The sequence below is a fragment of the Rhea pennata genome, chromosome 19 (assembly GCF_028389875.1).
Source record: "Rhea pennata isolate bPtePen1 chromosome 19, bPtePen1.pri, whole genome shotgun sequence".
Classification (NCBI taxonomy): domain Eukaryota; kingdom Metazoa; phylum Chordata; class Aves; order Rheiformes; family Rheidae; genus Rhea; species Rhea pennata.
Genome location: NC_084681.1, coordinates 428,619 through 450,752, shown reverse-complemented (window position 1 = coordinate 450,752; position 22,134 = coordinate 428,619). Strand labels below are relative to the sequence as shown.

Below are 22,134 nucleotides of genomic sequence, written 5' to 3'. Positions count from 1 at the left end.
AATTTACAGGCGAGCGGGCGTGGGCCCTGGCGACCGAGCCCCGGAGAGGGGCGGGCGGGCGGGGCGGGGCGGGGCGGTGGGCCCCGGGGCGGCGCGGGCGGGGCGTTGCCCGTTTAAGCGGGCGGGCGGGGCGGGGCGCGCGGCGCGGCGCGGCGCGGCGCAGAGCGGCCCCATGGCGGAGCGGCGCGTGTCGCGCTGGTACTTCGGAGGTCTGGCGTCGTGCGGCGCCGCCTGCTGCACCCACCCGCTGGACCTGCTCAAGGTGGGGCGGGGGCAGCGCCGGGGCTGGGGGCCGGGGGGCAGCTCCGAGGGGGATGGGAGATGGGGGGGCAGCCCGCTGGGGGCTGGAGGTGACGGTGTGGGGGCCTGGGGAATGAGGGGGGCAGTTCAGTGTGGGGCTGGGGGACATGGGGGGCAGCTGTGGGGGGGCCTGGGGGACGTGAGGGGCAGCTCCGTGGGGGGCAGCTCGCTATGGGGCTGGGACAGCTTGATAGGGGGCTGGGAGACGTGGTGTGGGGGGCAGCTCGGGTGGGGCTGGGAGATGTGGGGGGGCAGCTCGGTGGGGGGCTGTGGGTCATGGTGTGGGGCTGGGGGGGATGTGATATGGGGGGCAGCTCCATGTGGGGCAGGGGGTCATGGGGGCTGGGGGATGTGGTGTGAGGAACAGCTCAGCGTGGGGCCGGGTCTTGGCAGGGGGCTGGAAGATGCGGGGGGGCAGCTCGGCGTGGGGCCGGGGGACGTGGCCGGGCCGGGGCAGTGCAGAGAGCCGCGGGCAGCCTTGCCCTGGCGCTGGGCACGGTCCACGGCTGCGGCTCGGGGGCCCTGGGGCGCCGGAGGCGGCGGTGCTGCTGTGGGGCGAGCGCCGCAGCCTGCCCGAGCGGCTGCCGGCCCGGCGGCCCGCGTCCCGCTGCGGGGCTCCGGCAGCCCTTGCTGGATGCGCTGGGAAGGAGCTCGGAAGGGGAAACAGCCTGGCACGTGTCCCCGGGCCTCCCTGCCCTGGAGCCAGCGCGGTTGCCCGCGTGTTTTGGCCTCGGCGTGCCCTGCAGGCGCGGAGCTCCGCGGGGCCCAGAGCCTGCGAGCGGCCCGGTCGGCCGACGGGCCTTGCCCAAGGGGTCGCGTCTGAGCGTGGAGCTGGAACGTCCCTTTGGGCCTCAGCTGCCCGCAGCAGGGAGCTGCTGCCCAGCACGGAGAAGCGTGAGCAGGGCTCCGGAGGCCTGGCCGAGGGCAGGGGCCAAGGGCGCTGCTCCGTGCTCCTGGACTTTGGTTTCTGGAGGGGGCAGCCGCCACGGGCCTGGGCCGCCCGCCCTGCAGGAACCTCCGGGTGGGAAGCCGCCCGGTCAGCCGCAGCGCCTGGCCGGCTCCCCGCCGAGCCTCCGCCTGCCCTTCCTGCAGCCCCGTGCCGGGGCGTGCGGCGCAGGTTTGCAGGTGTGGGTCCATGCCACCTGCCTCTCTGCCAGCCCCCTGGTGCGCTGAGAGCTCTGGTCCCTGCTGCCAGAAACCCGCCGTGGTTGGAGGCCAGGGCCCCTTCCCTGCCTACCCGCCACTTGCTGTGCTGCCCCACGCAGAGATAAAGGCCGTGTTCCTGCTGTGCTGCTGTGTGTCCCACGCCCCGGCTGCTTCCCCGTCCCTGCTCTGTAACAGGAGCCAAGCCTGGTGCCTGGCCAATGGCCCTGTGCTCGCTTTAATTTTATCTCTTTTTGACCCACATTTGATCTTCCCAGTGTGGAGCTGGGCGGACGGGCTCAGGCCGTGCTCAGGCGTAGGCTGACATGGGCTCCTGTGCTGCAGGGCTCCATTCCCACCAGGCTCCCTGGGGCAGGCCTGCTCTTGCTTCTGCCTTTAACGGTGGGAAATACATTGCATGGCTCTGGATGGGGCATGGACCTGCTGGCTTATGTTTCTAGCCATGGGAAGGAACAGTTCAGAGCTAGTAAGCAGGACAACAAAGTCCTCTTTCTGCCTCTGTGCTCTCTGTGGGCTGGGGAGGCCCAGCTGGAGAGGCCTGCTGTTTCATGAGGCATATTTGGAAGTCCTGTTATACTCTCTCTGATCAAGCCTGCACCGGCTGCACACTGGCTGCTCACTGGCTCAGACACCTCTGGACCCTCCCCCTTGCTGGTGTAGTTCAGGGCTTTTTTTTTGAGGAAGAGGCACCAGAACTTCATCCTGAGCTATGCCATTGAGACCACTCCGAGCTGGGCAGGCAATATGAGAGGGACCTTGTGCAGGTGCCTTAATGCTCCTCCTCCTGGCCAGGCTCCAAGCCTCTGATGCTGAGCTGGGCTGGGCAGGTCTCCAACTACTACTTAGGTGCAGGAAGCCTGGAGCTGTTGCTGTTTGCAGGGAACCTTCTGCATGAGTGCTAATGAATTACCCCTAAAAAGCACTTAAAATTGTCATCCCTGCTGTGCTGGGCTGCAGCTGAGGAGGGCTTGTGCCCTGTGCTCTCCCATTCCTGCCCAGCCTCATGGATGGAGGGGCGAACTCTCGAGCAAGCTGGGCTAGTGCACTGACACTGCTGGACTCTGCCCCAGGTCCACCTGCAGACGCAGCAGGAGGTGAAGATGCGCATGACTGGGATGGCGCTGCGTGTGATCCGCACCGATGGCTTCCTGGCTCTGTACAACGGGCTCAGCGCCTCGCTGTGCCGGCAGGTGAGCACTGGCAGCCTCTAGTCCCCCTGCGGCCAGCAGAGAACCTCCTGCTGCACAGCTGCTTGCTCTCCCCACCCTGTGGCTCCTCTGCCTGTTTCTGAGCCTCTTGGGAGAGCAGCTGAGCTGCAGGCTTGTCTGGAGCAGACAGGCTGCCCTGAGATATGGTGGCCTCGGGAGGCAGGCATCCCAGCATGATTCTGAGGCTTATTCGCCCTGTTTTCCAGATGACGTATTCCTTGACCCGCTTTGCCATCTATGAGACTGCAAGGGACCGCTTGGGCCAGGGCAATCAGGGGCCTCCTCCTTTCTACCAGAAAGTGCTGCTGGGTGCAGTGGGAGGTGAGTGAGGAAGAGAGTCCTTCAACCCTGGGCTTCTTCAGGCCAGAGCAGCCCTCTGACCCCAGCTCTCCATTGGTTGTAGGTTTCACTGGCGGGTTTGTGGGGACCCCAGCAGACATGGTGAATGTCAGGTCAGTTCTGACTGTGTCCCCAGTGCTCCTGGTGAGGGAGGTTTGTGGCTGGCACAAGGCAGCAGTTGGGATGGTGGGGCAGTCCCTCGTATTCCTGACTTCTCTCCTGACCAGGCCAGTGGTGCTCTGTGCCTAGTGGCTCGATCTGGGGTGGAGAGCCCCATAACCCAGCACATGCAAGGACCAGCACTGCTCCTGCCTTTCACCAGGGCAGCCCAAAGCTGGTGCCCAGCCCCACACCTTGTTCTCCCAAAGCATGTGGGGCAAGAGGCAGGCTTTCCATGCAAGTGCAGGGTTGTGCCATTTGGAAACAGTCAACACAATCTATCTGCTGGGCCTGTTCTTTGCTGCTCTGAATGCAGGAGCAGGGCCCTGTCCCAGGGTCTCGTGGCATAGCCAGAGAAGACGCCTGTGTGCCTGGTCTCTCTGCCTGCCTCACCTCCCCACGACTCTGTGCGTTTCAGGATGCAGAATGACATGAAGCAGCCGGCACACCTGAGACGGAAGTGAGTGCTGATGGAGTAAGTGAGGGTGCCTGGTCGGGCGCGGGGCCCTGCCCAGGTGCAGCAGGGCCTGGGGTAGGTGGACGCCGGGTGCGTGGCTCAGATCCCCGGCTCCAGGGGTGCTTGGCATGCCTGGAGCCATTTGTGCTGTGCAGCTGTGGGGAAGCAGCACCATGCCAGCAGTGGGGGCACATGTCCGTGGGGCGCACAGAGGGTTGCCATGTCAGCAGCTGCCCGGGCTGCAACACTCCATGTTGGGCCTAGCTGCAGGGGCTGGCAGTCAGGATGCTTAGGAGTTTCAGACTCTGACATCTTCCCTCTTCTCGCTCCTTCCAGCTATTCCCATGCCCTGGACGGCATATACCGCGTGCTCCGGGAAGGTGAGGCAGTGCCGGGTTGGGAGTAGGGTTAGCCTGTCTGGCGTCCTTGACACTGGGAAACCGCAGCAATGGCTGAGGGGGCTCCCACTGGGAACCATCATGGGTGTCCTCTCAAGCTAGGTGGGGAGAGGGGACAGAGGATGGCCGCACTGCCGGTGGGGACAGAGGAACCAAAGGGCTGGGCAGTGCCCAGCATCTCAGCAGTGCCTGGCTAGTGACAGGCCAGACAGGGCACGGCAGCCTGCCCTTTCCTCTGGTGGAAAGGAGGTACCTGCCGGGAGCAGCTATTAAAAAGAGCAAGAGGCTGGAGCAGCTGGGAAAGGGAGTGAATGACAGCAAGGAGGAGACAGGGCTTTTCTGAGGGATTCTCCTTTCCTACAAGTCCAGCATGTTTGCTCTCGTGGTATGTTGTGAGCACTGTTGCCTGGGAAGTCTGGGACACAGACTGTGCAGGGAAGGAGCCTCCTTGCTGGAGGGGAGTGTGATTAACGTCCCAGGACTGTGCTGATCCCTATCTGTCTACAGAGGGCTTGAAGAAGCTATTCTCAGGGGCTACAATGGCATCCAGTCGAGGGGCCCTAGTCACCGTTGGACAGGTAGGGCAGCTCCACTGGGCTGTAGGTACTCTGGGCGGAGGGAATACTTGGCTTAGGAATGGGAAGAGATATGTCACTAACGCACTGTGTCTCTGCAGCTCTCCTGCTATGACCAGGCCAAGCAGCTGGTTCTCACCACTGGGTTGCTGTCAGACAACATCTTCACTCACTTCCTGGCCAGCTTCATCGCTGTGAGCAGGGCTGGATGGAGGGCTTGCAGAGCTGGGCCTGGGTTTGTCCACTGCTGGCTTCAGGGCCCCAGACTGGGGCTGCCAGAACTGCATACTGCGTCTCGGAGACTGATGAAGCCAGGCTGGGCAGGGAGGCTCCCTGCATGGGGTTGATCTCAGGCTAGACTGAGGACCTGGCCCTCTCTCTTGTCATGTGGGTCATACCAGTACCAGCACCCAGGTCTCCTCCACGGGCCAGAGTTGGTGACCTGTTGACTCTCCCCAGGGTGGATGTGCCACATTCCTGTGTCAGCCCTTGGACGTGCTCAAGACCCGCCTCATGAACTCCCAGGGCGAGTATCGGGTGAGTAGCCATCCTGACCAGCTCACGGTTGCTCGACCTGTCCCCTTCGTGCACTGGCCTCTATCATCTGGCACCTTGCACATCTCTGTCCTTTCTTTCTAGGGTGTTTCCCACTGCGCCATGGAAACTGCCAGGCTTGGCCCACTGGCCTTCTACAAGGTACCTAGATGGAGATGCATGGGATAAGATGGTAGGAGGGAGCATAGGGTGGCTGGGCCAGCCTGGGAGCAAAGGTTAGAATTCAGTGCAGTTCTGGGGCAGGAGCTCTGCTCCGGGGCTTTGCTGCCTGGAGTCTGATGGCTTCCTGTGTTGGTCCTTCATCTGCGGGTCCCTGGCTTGGCCCTGGTGTACTGCAAATCTTGGCCTCTCCTGGACTTGTAGCCTGCGTCCAGGCCCCACATCAGCTGCAGGGTTGTACTCATTGGGTTGTCTATGAGAATTCAGGTATTTTTAGTGATGCAATTTTTGGATTTTACTGATTATTGCAGACATTGGTCAGATCTTGGACCCTGTATGCCTGCGCTTGGCACAGTCACCAGTGTGTTCAGTCTCGCTGCTGGGAGGGTTCCTGAAATAGTCTTTCAAATCCAAAGTTTCTTCCTGATGCTGCCAGTCAGGCGTTTTCCCTGTTACAGCCTGTCTGCTCATCTTCCCCAGGCAGCGTCCGTCCCCCTTCTGAAACAGGGCTGTGGGACCTGACACTGGCTTCTACTGAGACTCTGGGCCTGCGTAGTGGTGATGGCAACACTGATGTGTTTGGGGGCAGAGGGATTAATGCATGATGCTGAGATCTGTGTGCACAGCCATGGCTGCAGTGCCTCTCTCACCACTCTGGCAGTCTCTGTCTGCCACTGAGGCCCCAGCTCCCTGGAGCTTGTGCTGCATGTCCAGCCAACTTGTCCCCAGCGCTTGCGAGCTCCTGCTGCTCTCCACGGGTTGGGCTGCTGGGTGCCACTGGCCCTGACAGGGAAGCCCAAGACTAGGCGCAGGCTGACTCTCCCTCCATTCTCACTGTCCCGTTCCAGGGCTTTGTTCCTGCGGCCATCCGGCTCGTTCCTCACACCGTCCTCACCTTTGTCTTCCTGGAACAGCTGCGCAAATATTTTGGGATCAAAGTGATCACCTGAGTGGGAGGGTCGGGACCCTACCTCGCCCCGCGGGCTTCCCCTGGGGATGAGCGCGCGGGTCGTGACAGATCCCAGAACTCTCTGTTGTCTGGGGCCAGGCTGCCCCCATCCCTTCATCCTGCTCCCCCACCTTTCCAGTGCCTGTGGCCAGCCAGTCCCAGAATCTGCTTTCCCCTCTCGCCCCAGTTCTCCTATCGGTTACTGCTGAGCTATTGTTAGGCCCCTTGTTTGTTCTGCACCCCAGTTTTGTGCTGTCTTCCACGCGTGGTTCGCAGCCACAAGGTCCATCCTTACCTCCCTCCTGTGCAGGCTTGGAGAGGCGGGCGCAGCAAGGGGCCCTTGCTCCTGTCCCTTATGAGCCCCCCCTGGAGCAGGAGAAGGGAGGAATCAGTGTTCTTCCTCTGTGCCTGGTCACTGAGTCTCGAGGAGATAGGGACTGGGCAGGGGCCAGTTTCACTTGTGAGCATGCTGCAGCCAGGTCCTGCTGCAGCACTGGCAGTGTGCGCAGGGCTCGCTTGCTCCCAGCCTCTCCTGCCATCAGCAAAGGGAGGCACAGGTTTAGGGCACCGAGGCGCTGCCCCCCTTTCAGCACCTCTGGCCCCGCTTCCCCTCGTGTCCCTCCGCTGGCCGCTATGCAGCTTAGCAGGTGCCTCCCCTCGTGTGCTGCTGTGCTTTCCTGGCCTGCCCACACCCCTACTTTCTCGGCCAAAACTCACCGGCGTCCAACGGCCGCTGGGCTCTTCAGGGATTGTGCCTCATACCAATGATGACAGGGATGGACCCAATGGGCGAGGGGCAGCCGCTCGGCCGTGCCGCCCTGGTGGCCCAGTGCGGGCTGGGGTCATCCTCGTGGGGCCTGCCCCAGCCTGGGGTAAGGCCAGCAACTTCACCACCATCCTCTGGCTCCTGCCTCGAGCCAGGTGCAGGTAGATTTGAGCTGCAATGGCTGGAGCTGAGGCAGTGCCAAGGTCCCACAAAAATATCTTGGGCAGCTGTGAAGGAGCGGGGAGGTTTGGCCTAGCCTTGCCTGTGCTTGCTGTGGGGACAGACAGGTGAGGCAAGGCTGCGCAGCGCGGAGCCGGCCCTGGCTGCAGGGCTGTGCCGCGGCATGCTCCGGCATCCTTGTGCGGCCCGCTCAGCCGCTCTCGGACCCGGCCGCAGTGGAAGCATCATTCAGTGTCCCTCTGCGACCTTGCCGGCCCTGCCAGGGCCACTGCTGCTCCCAGCGGAGCCAGGGCGGCCCCAGCCAAGTGCTTCCCAAGCCTCCTGCTCAGCACCACTGCCTCACCGCCACCCTTGCCCCTGCACGGGCACCAGCCCCTCCACCACATGCAACCCTGTGCAATGCAGCCCCGAGGGATCAAAGAACTGAAATATCTGTGACCTTAATATATAATAAACAGCAGTGGAACAAGCCCAGGGCCTGGTGTGTTGCTGTGTGGGGAGGGGAGGGATGCACAGCAGGAGGGCTCGGAGCTGAGCTCCCGCAGGCCAGGAGTGGCAGGCGCAGAGCGAGGTTCATTCCTGCTCGGCCAGCGCACCTGGCAGGGACGTCTTCGTCCTGGACAGTGCCCCCGTCCCTGCTGCAAGAGGCAGTGGTATCGGCACCTCCTGGCCCCACGCTGCGGGGAGCCGTGGGCTCCCCCGGCTGGGGTCCTGCCTGAGCTGTGCCTGGTCTCAGCTGAGGGAGGAATTCCTGCCGTGCCGCTGGCATCTGCCCACCTCTGCCTCCTCGCTGGAGCGGCATCCTGGCTGTGGTGCTAATTGGGCTCCAGGAGGTGGAACAGAGCCAGCCCGGGACAGGCAGAGAAGTGAAAGCTCGTCACCTTAACGAAGTCTAATGATGCCGGCTGGCATAGTTGCTTTGTTCCTGTGCCCGACCCCGTGCCAGTGCAGCAGGGCAGGTGAGTGTGGGCGAACCTGGCCCATGTTCCCCAGGAGGGGTGGGGGCTGTGCGGTGTCTGGACCCCAGGCCTCTGGCACTGCTCTGCACCAGGCGTGAAGGCCCACGCTGAGCAGGAGCGCGACAGAGCCTGCGGGGCCGGTCCCTGCCAAGCAGCAGCTCTCAAGGGCTACGAAGCCCTGCTAGAGCCTGTGCTGCCCTCGTCCCCCAGCCCAGCTGCAGGGAGGATGCTCCGGCTGGGGCCGGGCCCCGCCAGCCGCACCAGCCCCACGCTCCTGGCACTCCCGTTCCCTCTTCTCACGTCCCCTCGCAGCAGGCTGAGCTGTGGCACGGCCAGGCCGGCAGGACAGCGTGTGCCAGACGCAGCATGGAGCACGGAGTGTCCGGCAGCTGCGTGAGAGTGGGAGCGCTTATCTCAGAGCATCGGAAAATAAGAGGCCTCCGGTCTGTCAACAGCCTCTTACCGGTAGTGTTTGCGCTTGCCATAACCAGCCCCCCCCCACACACAAAGGTCTCACCTTGCCCCAGAGGGCAGGGCCAGGCCTGCGCCTGCCCCCCAGGGCAGTTTGCAGAGGCCAGGCCTAAGTACAGACCAGGATCCCCCACCTGTGCCTCCCCAAGCAGGGCTGGGGGCTGCCAGTCCTCCCTCGTGCACGGCCCCAGGGGGCACAGGGGCCTGTCCGAAGTCCTCTCTCCCCACGCTGCCCCCCGGAGCTGGGCCGGGGGATGCACAGTGTGAGGCCTGGGCGCTGGCTGGGCTCCAGGTGGGAGGACGCTCCGTGTCTCCCGGCTCCCGCAGCCTGCGTGGCTGCCACAGCCAGCGGTCCAAGGTAAACATGTTTATGCCCTGCCGGCAGGGCAGGGCAGCGGGTCGACGCTGGCTGTTCCCCTCAGCTGGGGGCTCTGCCCAGGCTGAGCTGCAGCGCCGGATTAGGGGGCTCGGGGGAGCTGCGGAGGGAGTTTGCTGCCACTGCAGGATGTGTTTACCTGAACATGCTCCACCAGGACAGCGCGTGGCAAACACAGAGCCGCCGCCACCGGCAGAGGCCGGAATGAGAGAGTCCAGGCAGCTGCTGGCTGCACTGCAGAGGTTGGTCTGGGTGTTGGGGGGGGCAGGGGGGGCCGTGAGCCCTGGACCCTCGGGCAGGAGCTGCTGGTTCCCAGCACAGGCAGGACCAGAGCTCGGAGGCGACAGGGCCTTCGCGTCCCACGAAGGGGCCAGGGCTGCCGGGGATGCTGCCAAGAAGCCCCCTGAGAAACACACCGGAGCCGTCAGGCCCTGCAGGCCCCCGCTCCGCCCCTGGCCGGAGCCCCCACTGCACCGAGCGAGAGGCCGCGCCGGCGGCTTCCCGCGCCCCTCGGCCTCGGGGGCATCGCTGCCGGCGAGCAGGGCTGCGCCCGTGCCCGTGTCCCGGCCCCGGCCCGTGTCCCCGCCCCGCCGCTCCCGCCGCTCCCGTGGCCGCAGGCGCGCGCGGCGGTGATGCGCGGAGCCCCGCGCAGCGCCGAGCACCGCGGCCGGCCGAGCGGGCAGCGGCGGCGGTCGGCGGCGGCGCCCCCCCGCGCCGGCGGGCGGAGCGGGGCCGGGGCAGCGGCTCCTCGCCCGCGGTCCCTCCCCCCGCGCCGGTCCCTCCCCCCCGAGCCGCCACCGCCGCCGCCGTCGCGGCTCGACCAAAAGTTTTCACCGGAGCGGCCGAGCGCGCTGGTGCCGGTGCCGGTGCCGGTGCCCGCGCCCGCGCCCGTGCCCGCGCCCGCGCCCGCGCCCGCCTGCACCGAGATGCGCCCGGGAGCCGCTGCCAGCCCAGCTCCGACAGGTATCAGGCGGGAGGGGGGAGGCGCAGCGCCTGTCCCCGTGGTCTCGGGGCTCCGCGGGGCGCGGGGGGCCGCCGCGGGGAGCCGGGGCCGCGGGGGGCCGGGGCCGCGGCGCGAGCCCGGAGGGTCCCGGGCAGCGGCTGCGGTGCCGCTCGGCGCCCCGTCCCGGCGGCCGCCGCCGGGTTCACCCCGCTCCCCCCGGCGCGGCCAGGGCCGACGCCGCCGGCCCTGGGAAGGGCTTTGCTGCCGGAGCCTCGGCCCCGTGACGGCGGCCCCGGCGGCGGCTCCCCCGGCGCGGCCGGCCGTGCCCGTCGGGGCTAGCGCGGGGGGGCGCGGGCCCTCCGCAGCCCTCGCGGGCCCCGGCGGCCGGTGCCCTTTGCGACTCTGTCCCCAGCTCCGCTGTGTCAACACGGTGTTGGTAAACGGCTCTGTTTAACCAGGGCAGGTTGGGTATGCGACCTCGCCGCCCCGGCGTCGCACGCGCATCTCCAAAGCGGCTGCCCAGAGCTCGCCGCCGCCTGGCACCGTGTGCCCGGCCCGCTGCTCCTCGCGGGAGGCCGGAGCTGCTGGCAGCGCCGCCGCCGCGGCGGCACCCGGGCTCCCCGCGCGCTCCCCTCCGGCCCCGGTAGTAGGGACCAGGCGTTCGCGGCCACCTTGAGCGTTGCCCCTGCAGTTGCTTTGGCTTTCTGCGTGCGTGAGCAGGAACCGAGGGCCCGCGGTGCCCCCGTGCGTCGCGTTAGTGCCGCCCCAGCCACGCACTCCTTGCTCGCCAGCAGTGCCTGCTGCCACCGCGCTCTGCCGCGCAGAGCTTTCCATGCTCTGTTGCCTGGAGAGGGAAAAAGAAAAAAAGGCTGAGTGGAGAGAAGACAGAATATGGATTAAAAATAGTTAATGAAAAAATGTGACCGCAAGTCCTGATCAGCAGTGCAGGGCTGAGAGCAGCCTCCGCTCTGCGCGCAGCACTGCTCCGCGCGCCGCACCAGCGCCAGCAGCGGGGACTGGCCCGACGCGGGCAGACAGGGGGGCCGGCGGCGCCGCTCTGTCCCCCTGCGTCCCCACGCCACCCCGCATGGCCGGGCCCCTGCCAAGGGCCAGGCGCTCTGCGGGCCGTCTGCACCAGCCCGGCCGGTTGGGCATCACGTCGGCAGCCCTGGCAGAACAGGGCTTTGCGCTCGCCCCGGCACGGTACCACGATACAGGGCCTGGCTCCGGGGCGGCACCGCGCTCCCGGTGCAGGCGCATGTGCTCGCCCGCCTGCCTGCACTGGCCTTTTCCAAGGCTTCCCCCGCTCCCGCGCCTCCCGCTGACATCCGACCGCACGTGTCGCCCGCTGCGTCGCTAACAGGCGTCCTCTCACCTCGCGTGGGCTGTCGCAGCCCGGCTCACGCGGCGCGGTGCGCAGAAGCCCATTTCCCCAGGCAGGTCCGGAGCGCCGCGGCACTGCGTGTCCCTCCCTCCGGGCCTTGCCAGACGGCCGATTTGTGCTGCGCGGCTGCGCTTGCAGCCTGCACACCGGCCGCTGGCTCGCAGGGATGCGCAGGGCGCTCGTCCTGCCAGCACCAGTCCGTGGCCGTCTCTTCACACCCTGCATCGCCGCTGATGGAAACGCTGTCAGCATCGCTCCGGGTTTTCTCAGTCCAGAGCAATGCCAGGTCTGATGGTGCCAGGGGACGTCAGCTCTCCGCATGCCGCTTGCCATTTCCAGCTGCACAGACCAGTTGCAGTCCCGTAGCACACAGGTGCTGCATGTGGCTTGGCAGCCGCTGTGCCACAGTCTCTACTGCCACTTTGCCTCCTCGGGCCACGGCCCGTCCTGCTCGCTGCGGTCTGTCTGGGAAGCATAAAGCATCCGCAGGGCCAGGCTGGTGCTGCAGCCGGCCTCCACCGCCCCCTCCCCTGCCAAGCGCCGTAGTCCCCGCTGTGCTGGCGCCTAGCTCGGAGCACAGTGCCAAGCCAGCCGTGCAAAGCGCTGTGTTAGCGCACCAGGGGCTGGTCCCTGTGTCTGGGCAGCGACAGCATCCGCCGCCACCTCCCCAGCATGGGAACGTGCTGCCGGGCACAGGGCCGTGCTGCTGGGCTCGGGGCTGCACTGCGGGGACAGCCGCTCTGTCCATGCCACCTCCTCCCAGGCTGCTCGTGCAGGGCTGCTGGGGTGCCGTGAGGTCACTTTGCAGATGCCCACGCGTGTCCCCATGGAGGTGTCTCCGAGCCGCTGATCCGTGCAGCAGCGAGCCGCCGGACTCCCAGATGCGGCGCCTGTTGCTGCGCACACGTGATGGGGGTCAGGAGGGGCCGAGGCCGCGTGAGGCCCCCGTACTGGGCAAACCCCACTGGAGAGCGCTGCCATACCGCGGCGGGCACGCGGCTCGGCCGGGACGTGCGCCCGGCAGGAGCTTTTCCCCACCAGTTCCTCCTGGCTCGGTGCAGCGGTGGTGCTGCCACACGCAGCCCCTCAGCCCCAGCCCCCCACGCCGCTGCTCCCATCGCAGGCGCCAGCTCCTGCTCTGCAGAGGTGCTGCACCAGGGTCAGCAGCCGCGGAGCCATGCCGAGCCACGTTGCCCAATGCCAGAGCGGGGCGAAAGTCCCCCAGGTGCCTCATCTCTGGCGGAGGCACATGTGTGGCAGGATCCCGGCACCGCCACCAGGTGCAGGAGGTAGTCCGCTACTGGGGCCACGGAGCCTGGGCCAGGCCGGGCCACGGTGCCACCTCCGGCAGCCCGGCACCACGTGCAGCCGCTGCTCGGCACAGGCCACCAGAGGCGCTGGGCTGCAGCCGGGGACGGGGCCGTCCCGGCCGGTGGGGGGGGCCAAGCTGGGGCAAAGGGCCTGGCGGGGCCAGGGCGGGAGCGCGGCCGCCCGGGCCAGCACCCCTCACCCAGTGCAGTCCGCCCTGCTTGGCCACGGCGGCTGCCAGCCGGGGGGGTCTGGGGCAGAGGCCTCCCTGCTGCGAAATCCCATTGCAGGCAGCTAAAAATAGCAGCACCTCTGCCCCAGAGCTGCCGAGGGGCCGCCGAGGGGCTGGTGCTGCCCAGAGCCACGCAGGGGGCTGGGGCACAGCCAGCAGGGCCATGCTGCCAGCAGGGATATAGGCGTGGGGCTGGGGCAGTTATGCCAATGGGGATGGTGGTGTGGGGCTGGGGCAGTGATACCGGCAGGGATGGTGGTGTGGGGCCGGGGCCGTGATGTCAGTGGGGATGGTGGTGTGGGGCTGGGGCCGTGCCACCGACAGGGATGCCAGCGTGGGGCAGGTGCGCTCCGCCGGAGCAGCGAGCCCCTGGCGCAGCCCCGCCAGCGGCGTCCACAGAGCCGGCGCCGATTAATGAGCCTCTCCAGCAGCCGGCGGCAGCTCCGAGCGGAGACGACTTTCCCAGGGATAAAAATAGGTGCGGGGCAGTGCAGCGAGCCCTGGGAGCGCGGCAGTGCCGGGGGGCCGGACCGGGGGCCGCGCCATGCCGCGGGGCGCCCGGAGAATGGCCCCCTTGTCAGCAGAGCCCAAATCCCCCTCAGCAGCCCTGTAACCGGCTTAGGGCAGGAGGCAGGGAATTAGGGCTCCTCGTGAGCCGGGTTTGCGTGGGAGCGAGTGGGACCGGGCGGCAAACACCCACCGGCGCCAGCACGGGCCTCCGGCTGCCCCCGGGCCAGGCATCGCGGGCGCCGGCGCAGGGCCCCGGGGTTCTGCGGCAGCGGTGCCGGCGGCGTCCCCAGCAGCCGCCTCTCGCGCAGGGCCGCCCACGCGCCCGAGCCTGCACCTCCAGGGCGGAGGAGCCGCCCACGGCCCCTAGGAAGCCGGCACCCCGCGCGGGGGGCAGCCCTGTGGAGAGATGCCCCGGACGAGCCTCCTCGGCCTCCTGCTGCTGCTGCTCCGCTGCCAGGTAAGGCCGGGCCCTCCCGGCCCCCCTGCCCTGCTCCCAGCCCACTCCCTGCTCCCGAGCGCCTGGCGCGGGGCAGAGCTGCCCCTGCCCACTGCAGCCCCTCGCCGCGCCACGCTGCCCGGTGGCTGCTTTCCTGCCAGCCCTGTGGCACAGTGCAAAACAGCACAGTGCAGCACTGCACCATGTGTCATGGTGCTGCATGGCATGGCACGATGCTGCACAGCTCGGCATGGTGCAGCATAGCATGGCATGGCGCAGCACTGCAGGGTGCAGCATGACATAGCATGGCATGTCGCAGCACGGCACAGTGCAGTGCATCATGGCATGGCTGGCCCCGAGTCTGCCCCAGGCTGGTGCCCCGTCCCCATGGCAGCCAGGTGTGGGGTGACTCTCCACGGTGCCCCCAGGGCCCCTCTGCCCAGATCACGGATTCCCTCTTTGAGAGCTGGAAAGCCTACAGCGAGGAGTGCCACCGCAACATGAGCCGGCTGCCGGCGCCCACCGGTGAGCACAGCCCCGCGTGGCGGGCACGCCGGGCAGGGCCGGGACGGCGGGGGGGATGCAGAGCCCCGTCCCACCGCTGCCCTTGGCTGCGCCCTGCAGAGCTCGTCTGTAACCGGACATTCGACAAGTTTTCCTGCTGGCCAGACACGCTGCCCAACACCACCGTCAACGTCTCCTGCCCCTGGTTCCTGCCCTGGTACCGCAAAGGTAACGGCAGGCTGGGCCGGACAAAGGGGTCCGTGCCTGCATGTGCCCCGGGGAGTGTGCATGCACAGGTGTGTGTGTGTGTGGCAGTGCACATACCTGGATGCACAAGCATGTGCATGGGAGGATGCACGTGTGTGCATGGGGTACACGTGTGTGCATGCACAAGCCTGTGCATGGGGTACACGTGTGCACACGCACAGTGTGTGTGTGTGGGGGGGGAGTACACACGTGCAGAGGCGTGGGCAGGTGCACGTGCTGCTCGGGCACTCGTCCCCACGGCCGGGCAGTGACGGGCCGGCGCTGGCACCTCCCCACTCTGCTCGCAGTGAAGCACCGGCACGTGTTCAAGACCTGCGGGCCGGACGGGCAGTGGGTGACGGGCCCCGGCGGGCAGTCCCTGCGCGATGCCACCCAGTGCCAGATCGACGCTGAGGACCTGGCGGCGCAGGTGGGCCGGCGAGCCCGCGAGTGCGGGGCGGCAGGGCGGTGCAATGGCGCCGGGTGGCCCCTCGGGCCGGGTCCGGACCGGCTCCCGGCCCCTCACGCACCCGCTCGCTTCAGGAGAGATTCGCCTTGACGTACGGCAGCTTCAAGGTCATGTACACAGTGGGCTACTCAGTGTCGCTGGGTGCACTGCTCCTCGCCCTGGCCCTGCTCCTGGGATTCAGGTGCGGGATGGGGCAGGTTGGATGGGATGGAGTGGACGGGATGGGGCGGGCAGGGCAGTGTGGGATAGACTAGGACGGCTGGGGCATATAGGATGGGACGGAGTGGGTGGGATGGGGCTGGATGGGACAAGGTGGATGGGGTGGGCAGGATGGGGCAGACAAGACGGGCTGGGACAGAGTGAATGGGATGGGGCAGGTGGGATGGGATGGGCTGGCTGGGGCAGATGGGGTGGGACAGGGTGGGCGGGACGGACTGGGCCACTGGTGCCAGGCAGCCAGTGCTCAGGGTGCTCCCCCTCCGCAGCAAGCTGCATTGCATGAGGAACTACATCCACATGAACCTCTTCGCCTCCTTCATCCTCAAGGGTGTCTCTGTGCTGGTCATCGACGCCCTGCTCAAGACCCACTACAGCGACAAGATTGATGACTACAACGTGGGCGTGTGGCTGAGCGACGAGGTGAGCCAGGGCTGGCGCCAGGCTGGGGCCAGGCGCTGCGAGAGCCTGACCCTGCCCCACCACAGGCCGCCGCCGGCTGCCGGGCTGCCACCGTCTTCATGCAGTATGGCATCGTGGCCAACTACTGCTGGCTGCTAGTGGAGGGCATCTACCTGCACAACCTCCTGGTGGTGGCCGTCTTCTCCGAGCGCAGCTACTTCACCCTCTACCTGTGCATCGGCTGGGGTGAGTGCCGCCGCAGCCCCCGGCACCCCAGTGGGGCCGCCAGTTCCTTACCGCCCTCGCTGCCTTCCCCAGGTGCCCCCATGCTCTTCCTCATCCCCTGGGTCGCCGTCAAGTTCCTCTTTGAAAACATTCAGTGAGTACCGGGCGGTGGGGGGGCAGTGCACGGTGCAGGAGCATGGTGCGTGGGGGGGGGGCACGATGCATGGGTGTGCACAGCACGTGGGTGTGCACAGTGCGTGGGTGTGCATGCACATACTGCATGTGTGCGCGGTGCAGGAGTGCCAGCCTGGCTGGGCACGGCCCCTGTGCGTGCCAGGGCTCAGAGAGCCCAGCCCTGGTGGCCACAGCCCCTCTGCCCCTGCAGGTGCTGGAGCACCAACAACAACATGGGCTTCTGGTGGATCCTCCGCTTCCCCGTGTTCCTGGCTATCTTGGTGAGTCCTGCTGCCCCACAGGGATGGGGCCAGCATCCCGCCTCCCAGCATCCCTCACCGCCTCGCTCCTTTCCAGATCAACTTCTTCATCTTCATCCGCATCATCCAGATCCTCGTCTCCAAGCTCCGGGCACACCAGATGCGCTACACTGACTACAAGTTCCGGTGCGTGGCTGTGCATGGGTGTGCATGGGTGTGCACAGTGTGTGCATGAATGTGCAGGTGCGTGCGGTGGCACGTAATGCAAGGGTGTGCACAGTGCATGCATGTGCATGGGGGTGCGCGCACAGCCGCCGGCGCTGATGGCCCCTCTCCCGGGCAGGCTGGCCAAGTCCACGCTGACGCTGATCCCGCTGCTGGGCATCCACGAGGTGGTGTTCGCCTTCGTCACGGACGAGCACGCCCAGGGCACCCTGCGCTACGTCAAGCTCTTCTTCGACCTCTTCCTCAGCTCCTTCCAGGTGAGGGGGCCCCACGCCCGAGCCAGCTCCCGCGGCAGCTGGGCCGGAGCTGTGCCGGGCCAGCCGCGCGCCCTCACGCCGCTGCTCTCTGCAGGGGATGCTGGTGGCCGTTCTCTACTGCTTCGTCAACAAGGAGGTGAGTGTGGGGCTGGCATGGGGCCGCGGCGTGGGGCTCGCCACCGGCTCACCGCCGCTGGGCACAGGTGCAGGCCGAGCTGCTGAAGCGGTGGCAGCGCTGGAAGCTGGGCAAGGACCTGGCGGAGGAGCACAAGCACACCTGCAGCCACGCGCCCAGCGCCCGCAACGGCGCCGGCGGCGAGGAGCACAAGCTGGTGAGCGGCTGCGGCAACGGGCTGGGGCGCAGCCCGGCTGCCGCGCGCCCCGGCGCCCGCTACCTCGAGCGCCCTGGCCGCGGTGCCGCCGCCGAGCACCTGGCCCTGGGCGGCCGGCACCACTGCTACGAGTTCCCCGAGACCACGGCCGAGAGCAACTTCTGAGCCAGACCCGGCGGGCTTCCTCCTCCTCCTCCTCCTCCTCCTCCTCCGTTCCGGGCGGGGGGAGGGGGGCTGTGTGCTGCACAGTGCGGACGTGCAGGGGACGGTGGCCGTGCCTGGGACAACGGCCAATGGCCATGCACGGGGCGACGGCTGCGCACGACGTGGCCGTGCGCAGGACAATGGACGTGCAGGAGAATGGCCGCGCACAGGACAATGGATGTGCACGGGACAATGGCCGTGCACGGGACAACGAATGTGCACGACAGTGCCCACGCGTGGGACGACGGACATGCCTGGGACAATAGACGTGCTCAGGGTGCCAGAGATGTGGGACGATGGACATGCGCGGTGGGGTGGCAGGGGTGAGGCACGCCTGGGGAGGGGCTGGGGATGTGGGGCTGGGCCGGGGGGGGCTGGCTGGGGGTCCATGCTGTGGGGCCAGGTGCGGGCTGGGCCATGGGGGGGGGGAACGGGCCGGGAGCCAGCGGTGCCTGACCCCACACCCCAGCAGCAGCTTTGGTGACCACGCGGGTGCTGCTGGGACCAGCCACAGCCCTGCCCCGCTCCAGGCGCCCGGCCCGTGGCAGCCCCCCGGCAGCCCCCGAGCTGCAGCCACCTGGCAGCAGTGAGCACTGCAAGGCCAGGGTGCGGGGGGAGGGAAGGGGAGCAACAGGCACCCCGGGGCGACTGATGCCCCTGCACCGGGGCTGCACAGGGACACGGGGCGGGGGGGACGGCGGGGAGCATGGCCAACCCCCCCGTCTCCACCTGGGCTGGGGACACTGTGGGGTCATGGGGATGCTGGTGTCCGCTGGGGGTGGGGACACTGCAGTGGGGCACTGTGGAAGACACAGGGACACTGGGGGAGGGACAAGGCTGTCTCCAGCCCACACTAGGGTTGGGGACACTGCGAGGGACATGGGGACGCTGCGGGGGGACATGGCCACCGGTGTCCCCGCTGGGGTTGGGGACGCTGCAGGGGACGCGTGGCCACAGGGATGTGCAGCCCGACCCGTGGCTGTGCCCCGGCGGCGCGGGAGCGAGCCTGGCTGTGGCACAGCACCAGCACCGGGGCCACGCGGGTCCCAGCGGTGCCGCCACACGGCCCAGACGCGGCACCCGCAGCCCCACACGTGTGCGTGCACGCACAGACATAGCCACACGGACACATGGGTGCGTGCACACGAGTGCACGCACACACGGGTACATGCACACACATGCATGCACACTCACCCAGCACACGTGTGCATACACACACGCATATACGCACACACACGTAAGCATACGCGCACACATTCATGTAGGCATGTACGTGTGCATACACACACGCACACAGATGGACATGGATGTGGACACACGGAAATACGTTTTTATAGTGTGTGTGTGTGCGCGCGCGTGCACGTGTATAATGTATACACACAAGCGTGTATAATGTATATACATGCAAACACTTTATGCACACACATATATTTATATTTATAAATATTTATATATATTTAAACATACCTCACAATGGCCACCAGGACAGGACCTCCAGACAGACACAGATCTGGTCTGGCCCCATGGCGCAGCCCACCCCCAGCACAGCCCCACGCTGCTGGCTGCCAGGAGCAGCCCCTCTGCTGTCGTGCCCTGAGTTGATGCTGGAGCACCGAGCATGTCCCACCCTGGCGTGGGGCTTTGATCCTGGTGGCACCGGAGCTGGGATGCTGGTGGCACCAGAGCCAGGACGCTGGTGGCACCTGAGCTGGGCCAGTGGCAGCCGTGGCTGCAGCCACCGCAGCGGGGCCAGGCCCCAGCTGCCGGCGCTCCCTGACCACGAAGGGACAGGCCAAGCCCTGCCGCCCTAGCCGCAGAACAAAGGGACTGTGATTAGTCCTGCATCGCCCACAGGTTCCCTTGGCAACCAAAACTGGACGGGGACATCTCGTGCCAGGCTGCGAAGGCCCGGAAAGCAGCCCGGCCAACACGAGCAGCTCCGGGTCCGTGCTGCTGCTGCCGGCACCGGTGCATGCCCCAGCCCCAGACCCGCCACTGCTCCTGGGCCTGGCGAGCTGCTGCGGCCCACGGACTGGCTTGGCAACAAACCGCCCTTTGGTGATTGCTTCAAACAATTTTTTTGCGGGGGACTGTAGCAAAGAACAAAACAATTAATTATAGAACTGGAAACAACGTTAGAAAATGAGGGTGAAATAATAACCCACCTATAGGTGGTCAAGCCCTGCTTCCTCCTTGGGGACGAGGCCCGGTGGCTCCTGCAGGTCCCCGCAGAGGCGGCCATCTCACCCCTGCCATCTTGCAGTAACGCTCCTGCTTTATCAAGCTGATCGTACACTGCAAATTGGTCTCCTAAGTAGATTCTGTCTGTTACTGTTCTCTCTTTCCACTACTTAATTCAATGATACAACACATACCTCTCTTCCTCCTCTGATTTAATCTAATGATAAAAACCATATCCCAGTCAGAGTGAAAATAAACCATTGCTAAGTTTGTTTTCTATAAATAAACAGTCTGATTTCAATGGCCTCCAGCTTCACCCCCTTCCACAGGGGCTTCCCACCCCGCTGCTCCATCAGATGGATTTCACACTTCTTTTCTGCTTTTTCACTGCATTGACCCCTGCGGTCTGTTATCAGTCTTTATAAAAATCATGAATTTATAAAATGAGTTGTGTATGCTCTTTCATTAGGACTTGAGTTGCTGGATTGCCTCCAGCTTTGCAGCACCCAAACACCACAAAAACAAGACAAAGGCGAGAGTCACGCGCAGGTGACCTGTAGGTGCTCCCCTCCCCGCAGCTCAGGGACCAGCACAGCCTCCAGCACAGCCCTGAGATGAAGGGCGGCTGACACCGCTGCAGCTTCCCACAGCGCACGTAGCTCTGTGTGCATGCACACGTGTGCACGTGTGTGTGCATGTGTGCTGCCACCCTGCCCCTCCGCGAAGGCCCCAGGCCCAGTGCCCCAAAGGCAGCACCGGCTCCATGCGCTGCCAGATGAACCTCAGTGCCACCTTCCAGCTCCACGGCACAGAGGACAGCAAGGGCCAGCAAGGGCCAGCTAGGGCCCCGGGGTGCCCTCGGGGCCAGGGAACACACCAGGCACGAGCAGGGTTTGGCTCCCGCCGGCCCCAGGAAGGATGAGCACAGCCAGACCTGCCGTCAGGCAGGAGCGCCGAGTGCAGGGGCAGCAGCGGGCTGGCTGCGGCCGAGGTGCTTGGCCGCTTGGGTTTCTGCAGTCAGACCCACACACCAGCCACCAGCACACAGAAACACTGTACCTAGCAGATGCCGGATGCCTGCCTTGGGCTCAGACTCTCAAATCTATGCCCTCAGAATGGGGAAAAAATGCAGCTGCAGCCTATCTGCATGCTATAGCAAGGAAGCAGGGGCAGCAAAGCCCTAACGGTATCAGCCCAACCGCCTCCTCAGAGCGGGACACTGGCACCTGCCCTGTAAGGCAGAGCCTTCCTCTAGAGCTGGCAGGCCGAGGAGAGCCCTCTCCCATCTGCTGCAGACACAGGGACCTAGGACAACAGAGCTCTGCGCATGTCTCAGGCTTCCAGCGTGAGAACAGCCTCGCTTGAGCGCTGCACTGCCAGGACAGACCATACAGAGCGAATCCCCTGGCACTTCTGGCTTGCTTCCTGGCAAGCACCTGGAAAAGCCTGACAGCACTGCTGTTAGCGAGCCATCCTGAGATGCTGCAAGAAATGCCCCATCTCGCAGAAAGTCAAAAAAGTTAGGCCATAATAGCTAACAATGTTATTCTTTTCCTTTTGTTCCCCAAGGAGGACCCGTGGTGGAGTGCGTGCTGCGACGTTAGGGGTATCAAAGTGGACTCAGGCCCCTTCCGATGGAGTCAACAACTGGGACTGAATTGAGACAAGCTGAGGCAACATGCTCCTGTGATGGGAAGCACAACAGGGGCAGTGCATGCCCCAGCGTGTTACCCTAGCCAGAATATTTTGGTGGTAAGAGATAAACAGGGTCATGGCAAAGTGTAAATAGATGCACTTGAGAAATTCTGCCAATGCTAAGTATAGGTTAAATGCCATTAAAGCAGTAGAGGGAAGAGGATAGGAGTATATTAATAGTCTCAACATTTAAATCTTTGGTCCAGAGACAGCTCCTAGGATGCTGGCTTGCAGGAGGGCTGCCAGAGGCCAAGGGCATTGTGCTACTAGCACTCAGTGCCAGGCAGTGGATGCCTGGAATGAAACTAAGAGTTCAGAGCAAATAAAAGGACAAGATCTCTTCTGGGAAAGAGAGAGAGAGTGAGAAAGAGAGAGAGAGAGGTGGCCTTTGCTCTCTGCATTACTTCTTGGGATTTGGTCAGGCCTGAGAAGGTACCCACAAAGTCCTGACATAAGTCTAAAACTAGGACTTAAGTCTAAAATAGAAAGTAGAGGATTTAAACAACAAAACAGGAAAATCTGAAACTCTAAAAAAGGGAAGAACAAGGGCACTGAATCAAACAGGCTATAGGCCAGCCCTGAGAGGCCAGCATGCACATACAACTGCAAGGCACAGACAGTGCAGGAACTAAGGAAAGGTCTGGCAGCACCCTGCCCTCCAGGCTGGGCCCAGCGCCTGCAGTGGCAACATGGACGAGGTAACTTTCTAGCTGGGCCTTCACAGACCCAGATGGAGGCATCAGCACAGCCACAGAGTCAAGAGTGAGCCAAGCAGTTCCCTGGACGTTGCTCCTTCAACTGGATACAACCTCAGCAAGCAAAGAGCAGACAAATCAGCCCCATGTCCCACAGAGGCAACCACAGAGCAGGTGTTGTGGCAGGTAACCTAGGTGCAGGCAGATTCACAGAGGCAAGC

At 65.2% G+C, this 22,134-nt stretch overlaps 2 protein-coding genes across 4 annotated transcripts; both read left to right on the top strand.

Annotated features, from left to right (window-relative positions):
* Nucleotides 1-169: 169 nt before the first annotated feature.
* SLC25A10 (solute carrier family 25 member 10) lies at nt 170-7,671 on the top strand. Of its 3 annotated transcripts, XM_062591741.1 has the most exons (12): nt 170-262; nt 2,535-2,654; nt 2,879-2,993; nt 3,076-3,124; nt 3,589-3,630; nt 3,964-4,007; nt 4,533-4,603; nt 4,702-4,794; nt 5,060-5,137; nt 5,240-5,296; nt 5,795-5,872; nt 6,163-6,221. In XM_062591741.1, the coding sequence occupies exons 1-11, from the start codon at nt 173-175 to the stop codon at nt 5,834-5,836; spliced, it is 801 nt and encodes a 266-aa protein (XP_062447725.1). In that variant the 5' UTR covers nt 170-172; the 3' UTR covers nt 5,837-5,872; nt 6,163-6,221. The 3 variants fall into 3 exon arrangements, with proteins under 3 accessions (XP_062447725.1, XP_062447723.1, XP_062447724.1); XM_062591739.1 differs by lacking the exon at nt 5,795-5,872 and having other exon boundaries at nt 6,163-7,671; XM_062591740.1 differs by having other exon boundaries at nt 5,795-6,239.
* Nucleotides 7,672-13,798: 6,127 nt separating this feature from the next.
* GCGR (glucagon receptor) lies at nt 13,799-17,303 on the top strand. Its single transcript, XM_062591652.1, has 13 exons — nt 13,799-13,849; nt 14,257-14,353; nt 14,453-14,560; nt 14,887-15,008; nt 15,122-15,228; nt 15,533-15,686; nt 15,752-15,911; nt 15,984-16,044; nt 16,276-16,345; nt 16,422-16,510; nt 16,668-16,806; nt 16,901-16,942; nt 17,010-17,303. Exons 1-13 carry the CDS (start codon nt 13,799-13,801, stop codon nt 17,301-17,303), a joined length of 1,494 nt encoding a protein of 497 aa, XP_062447636.1.
* Nucleotides 17,304-22,134: the final 4,831 nt, after the last annotated feature.

Excerpts from the sequence above, each read along its gene's own strand:
- GCGR (XM_062591652.1), top strand. The coding sequence starts at position 13,799 with ATGCCCCGGACGAGCCTCCTCGGCCTCCTGCTGCTGCTGCTCCGCTGC. Across the intron at positions 14,561-14,886 it reads CCTGCCCTGGTACCGCAAAG|TGAAGCACCGGCACGTGTTC; the intron begins GTAACGGCAGGC and ends CTCTGCTCGCAG. Across the intron at positions 16,511-16,667 it reads TACACTGACTACAAGTTCCG|GCTGGCCAAGTCCACGCTGA; the intron begins GTGCGTGGCTGT and ends TCTCCCGGGCAG.
- SLC25A10 (XM_062591739.1), top strand. The coding sequence starts at position 173 with ATGGCGGAGCGGCGCGTGTCGCGCTGGTACTTCGGAGGTCTGGCGTCG. Across the intron at positions 2,994-3,075 it reads GCTGCTGGGTGCAGTGGGAG|GTTTCACTGGCGGGTTTGTG; the intron begins GTGAGTGAGGAA and ends CATTGGTTGTAG. Across the intron at positions 3,125-3,588 it reads GCAGACATGGTGAATGTCAG|GATGCAGAATGACATGAAGC; the intron begins GTCAGTTCTGAC and ends TGTGCGTTTCAG.